Here is a 5,934-nt window from a genome sequence, read left to right as displayed (position 1 = left end):
ACTATGTAGGCAACAACAAAAGAGCATTTCGCCATGAATGTGTTGATGTCTTGCTCTACCGTGTGATAATATCAATAAAATCAAAAGAATAAGATGAATAATGAAAACGCAAAATGAATACCCACAAGCATGAAGTTGACTAAATTGAAAGGGAAAAAACTAAAAGGCCCAAACCGTTATAAAGGTCAAATATGAAGAAAGAGCATTTGGTCTATATGATAGTAACTATATTAGAGTTGTACTAGTAAGAGTAGCAAGCATCAAAGGATGGTTATTGCATCAAATGCAAGGCTACATAAATTGACTACTTGATTATTGTTTATTGTTTCAAGGATTTCAAATCGTGCTAAAGTGAAAGGTTATTAGGATTCTCATCGGCGTGGAGGCCAAACTGATAAAAGAATCATAACAGGATACGTTTCAGGCAAGGAAAGGCTAAAGTGCCATAGTTAGTTGATTCAATTTGCTGAGGGAATTGTAAACTATGTACTTAGACAATCCAAATTAAGCGAGTGTGTATTTTGTTGATAGCCGGTAAATAAAGGCAATGGCAAGTAAAGAGAAAGATGTGTCTCACATCTCTTTCAATAACATAGTGTGAACAAAGCAAAATTGTGCATGCTCTAAAAGTATTCTTGATGGCAACAAATTAATTTCTTTGATCCATTTGTTTACTGCTGATGATATCTTTAGTTTGGTATGGTTTTTATTTCTTCTGGCAAAATGAATATGAAATGTTTTCAGCATATTCAACCATTAATTATACGCAAACAAGATTCAAAAAACAACAACTACATTGACATGAAGCTTCTGTCCATGAAGAAAATGAACAAGAACAAGAAAGACAGCTGACGGACAGCAAGTTAGAAATTGCAATTTAACATAACTTGGATCACAAGTTCTAGACAGCACATCTCAGCTATCAAATTGAAGAAAAAAATTACATCCAACTGTTTTAAATAATAAGTTGTTGATCGCCAACTCCCCGCTCTGAAAGATATATTTGGAGATGAATACTTAATTTTTCTTTTGAAGGGAGTTGCTCAACTCAGATAAGCTTAACCTCATTCAGTTTAACCCAAATTTGTAACAATGTAGATAACCTGGTAAAATCTGGTATTCCTATGACCGATATAACTGAATGAACTAATTTTTTGGTGCAGGACTTAGGCATATTTGCACAAGAAATAATCTTCCAAATGAATCTTCAATACTTTCTTACACCCCTCTGTAGTAGCATGTATTTTCTTCTCATAGTTCATTTTTGCCCACTAAACAACAAAATCAAGTGGAGCAACAGACAAATTTCAGAAGTCCTCATCCGAACTAACAAGGTCTAAGTCAATCATATTTATTGCACTCTTTGTGGCTTTATCAACAGAACTTTGCCCCTCTGTTTTCACCCTTTTTACATCTGACTGTTGGTTTTTATTGACAGTAGAGTATCCCGTATTCACAGAAGATGACTTTCTGAAGATAAAAAAGAATATGTAACCGGTAAATTAAGCCTTTATAAGTAACATGCATAAGATGTAAGTAAAATTAACCTAGAACCACTTTGGCAACTCACCTCTTCTCTGTGTGTTTGTCGTGTTCGTTTGGAATCTTTGGTCCTTTTTTAATCATGTTTGGATCAAATTTACCTGCAAAAAGTCGCCCACGGATAAAAGCCAACTAAGAACACATTATACATGAATACATGTGTTATTGCCATTAAATTTACAAGATGATCTGATCACCTGCAACCTCCGAAAGAAATCTAATCCCTTGCGAGTGTGAAGTTGTTGTTACTTTTCCTGCATTGCTGGTATCAAAATTAAAATATTAATATTTGCAGAGCAAGAATTCAAGTAAAGAAAACAATAAACTCATTTCTGACAACCTCAATGCCCTTCTGAGACTATCGACGGATAACAATTTCACTGGCTTAGACTTCTTCGAGTTTGTTTTGTCGGCGAGGGGATCAACTAAGTATATTCCTTCTGACTTGAGATAATCTCTAGGCCTAAATGCTGACCTTAAGTTTCTGCTTAAAAGAACCACATGTTTATGTCACATCCACATGTCATATGAAATCAAAAGTTGAACACATTTCTATAAGAACTAGAAAGAGAAAAACACTCACCCTCCTTTGAGTTCAGTTCTTACGGTGGAATATTTCTCTGATGTTTTCTGCCATAAATAAGGTACAGAGTTAATATCAAAGAATACAGATAGAAAATACTAACAGAAAATGTGAAATAACTAAATGATACTTACTGATTTATGATATTTACAATAAGTCCCCTGACGCCTGAAATATCAAAGGTTAATGGTTATGAAGTGAATCATTCAGAGTTTGAAAAATACCAGTATCATATAATAAGGAAAACAAACATGGAAAAGTATTAGTTGGAGTATGGAGAAACAGAAACAGAATAATAATTCAGGGACGTCAAGGAAAATTTAATAAAATGATATAACAAATATTAATATGGATATCATGCTTTTTATATTCCCTTAAACTGGACCCTAAAAACAAGATTGAGCTTTCGATTTGAAAGTTCAATTTTTGTTTGTGTAAAAATGACCAATATAAGACTTCTAGTTTTCCAGACAGTTCTAAATCTATTATTAAACATGGCACGCTGAAAAAACGGCTCAACAAGAACCCAAGTACGACAAAGCAAGTAGATCCATGTTACAGCTGAGTGTTCATGAGTAGCAAATGTGGATTATGCAAAGTAGATTATGATTAATAGATTGCTATCTAACTGCAAGTACTTCATAAAAATCTAAACTATTGCTTCACCTAGTCCACTCAATTTTCTCAACTGAATTGAACCCATGGGAATCATTTCCTTCAAATGTGCCTTGCAACTTATACAGTACACATTTTGAAACAACGCCTTGTGCAGTATAAATTTGTCTTCTTTTCCCTTGAAGTGTCAGTAGGTATCTTTAGATATTGAATGGCTATCATCAATATATAAACTCCTTTTACATTTGCACCTCTTTTGTTTTATTTTTCCCAGAAAAGTGTCAGAACAAATGCAAGCACTCCGTGATTTAAAATTACAAATCCAACCAGTGTCAAATTCCACAGGTTTAGATCGGACTTATTTCAGAAAAGGGATAATCTATCAATAGAAGTGTCTATAGAAAAAGAGAGAGAAAATGTGATTCTTCTTCTTACTCCTTTTTTAAAATGCATATATGATGATTAACAATTAACAAAGAATCCTGTGGCAATTCCATATTTAACATATCAAAATAAATAACAAGATAGTAGATACATAATTTATTTGCATACTTATTTATGGCCATTGTACATGCGATCCCATCCACTCTTTTTGCTTTGCAAACTCCGTAATCTACAGAGGTGCCCATCTTCACAATTTGATTAGGGGAGTATATACTCAAAGAAAAACCATTGCCCTGCAAAAACAATATAAAAGAGATTGTAGAACTCATGGAAAATTTTGATTGAAAAAATCTAACCAACTTCCAACAATTAGATACCTTGGGATCCTTGCGAACACCACAATTGAAGAGTGCGAAGACCGTTCCTGCCTGCTCTTGACAATTCCTCTGATAAGCATTTCCAAACAAGAAAAGAGGAACAGAATTTTCATCCAAACACCCAATTTTCCATATACAAAAGCTCTTCCCATTTGAACTTGTTTTCTGAAACCCCTTCTCAGTCAACACCCCAATAGTTACCCAACTTCCAGAGAAAGTATCCCCATTCACCAAATTCCTGAATACACACAATCAACAAACAAGGTCCATAATTGTCAGGATCGTGACTCACAGCAGAAACTGAGTTTAATCTTGATGAAGAACAGTGCTAATGCAGATCAAGTGATGGAAAACCAATAGAGTGCTTGAAATGCAAGAAATACGGAAAATTAAGTGTAACACACACAAAATTTGGTCACCCGGTTCAGAGATGAACTCCTACATCTGGAGGGGTCATAAACTCATAATCCAACTTGAATGATCCACTATGAATGAAAAAGTTATACACTCAATAAATCATGCACAGTTTTTCGTACTTTTTCTGATTTTCTCTAAGTGTCACGAATGTCAATGTGCTGGTGAACTTTTCTATCTCAATTCTATTTCCTAAGACTTGACGTATAGTCTCTAACCTGGTACAAAACAGTTAGAACTGAATAACAAACTGTAACTTAACTAATTGCCACAGCACACTATCAGAATTGCGCCTCACAAAACATGCTAATCTCACCAACTAAACATTTATAACTCACACCACAACATTATGAACTTATCAAATTTGAGACTTATTACTTCAAAGTTCAAACTTAACTGAACTAATATTCAAATTTAGAGTGCTTGAAATGCAAGAAATACGAAAAATTAATTGTAAGAACACACACAAAATTTGGTTCCCCGGTTCAGAGATGAACTCCTACTCCTATAGGGGACATAATCCGACTTGAATGATCCTCTATGAATGAAAATTTTATACACTTGAGAAATCATGCACAGTTTTTCTTAATTTTTCTGATTTTCTCTCTCTAAGTGTTATGAATGTCAATGTGCTGATGAACTTTTCTCTCTCAATTATATTTCCTAAGGCTTAACATATAATCTCTAACTTCGTACAAAACACTTAGAACTGAATACCAAACTGTTACTTAACTAATTGCCATAACATACAATCAGAATTAGGCCTCCCGAAACATGCATATCTAAGAAGCAAAAGTGAATAACATAGCATTGTAACAAGTATGTTGATTAGCCCAAATTAGTTTTAGAGGCAAACTATTATAACTACAGACAAGATTGAAAACTATACATAAACAAGTAATAACAGTTGAAAATGAGGTAAAGAAGATTACTTGATGACCGGTAGGCGAACAAAACGAATGTCTTGAACTTGTTCCCTAAGTTCAGCTGGTGTTAAACATTGGTCCCTGGCACATTAAAACAAAATTATAAACATATAAAAAGCGATGCAATATGCATTTTGTTTAGATTGCAATAAGAAATGCAATGAACCTTATGCGAAGACCAGAGAATTTGTCAAGTTGGGGATCGTCGCCGAGTGATTTAGATTTGTTGTTTGGTTTAGGATTAAGATTAGGATTAGGGTTAGGGGGTTGGTTGAGAAGGCAATCCTGAACTGCATCTTTGAAAACGGACATGTCAGGTCTCTCCCTCCGCAGTACAACATCTTCATCATCACCATCAAAATCAACTGCAATTATACGAATGAATGGATTGACGTTAGTTTAAATACATAATCTGAAGATGAATGAATGAAAATGAATGAATAGATGATTACGCGGTGAAGGAGACGCGGGAGGGGTTTCGGGAACTTTGTCTTGAAGAGAAAGCAGAAGATCGAGGTCGTCTTCGTGAGTTGACATGGTGATAGTGCAAATGCTATTGCAAGCACAAGATAAGAGAAAAGAGGATTAGGGTTTGGGTTATGGTTTTGGTTTTGGTTTTCGACGTATTGAAGGGAGAGGGAAAACAAACACCCTCAAATATTTTGGAGGGAATTCAATTTATCAATCAGTAGCACTAATTATTTCATTATTATTATTATTATTATTATTATCTTTAATATATTAAAACAGAATACATGTTTAGGCGCCAACTTTAGACTAAAATCCCGCCTAAAGACGTGCATCGCACGGGGTAAAGTACTAGTGAGTAAAAAAAACAAGAACTTAATCACTAACATATTATATCATTTAAATAATTTTGAAATATAAATAGGATTTAGCAAAATACATAATATTCATATTCATTGATTGACTATGTAAAATTGATATACATCGTCGGTGAATCTCTTATTTTCTCAAAATAAAAAATCACTAATAATTATTTTGCATGTCACAAAAGGCAACGGTTGCGATCTAGAGAAAGCAATAATTTTTCTAGATATTTGCAGCATATATACATTATTCATTGTTCCAC

At 34.0% G+C, this 5,934-nt stretch overlaps 1 protein-coding gene across 1 annotated transcript; it reads right to left on the bottom strand.

The window, feature by feature from the left end:
* Positions 1-758: 758 nt before the first annotated feature.
* Positions 759-5,475, bottom strand: LOC131655023 (uncharacterized). Its single transcript, XM_058924932.1, has 11 exons — positions 5,294-5,475; positions 5,008-5,206; positions 4,848-4,922; positions 3,502-3,739; positions 3,293-3,417; positions 2,260-2,293; positions 2,126-2,172; positions 1,883-2,026; positions 1,740-1,804; positions 1,571-1,643; positions 759-1,470 (listed from the first exon to the last, which is right to left on the bottom strand). The coding sequence occupies exons 1-11, from the start codon at positions 5,376-5,378 to the stop codon at positions 1,308-1,310; spliced, it is 1,248 nt and encodes a 415-aa protein (XP_058780915.1). The 5' UTR covers positions 5,379-5,475; the 3' UTR covers positions 759-1,307.
* Positions 5,476-5,934: the final 459 nt, after the last annotated feature.

The sequence above is a fragment of the Vicia villosa genome, linkage group LG3, assembly GCF_029867415.1.
Source record: "Vicia villosa cultivar HV-30 ecotype Madison, WI linkage group LG3, Vvil1.0, whole genome shotgun sequence".
Taxonomy (NCBI): domain Eukaryota; kingdom Viridiplantae; phylum Streptophyta; class Magnoliopsida; order Fabales; family Fabaceae; genus Vicia; species Vicia villosa.
This window is presented reverse-complemented; position numbering and strand designations above follow the sequence as displayed.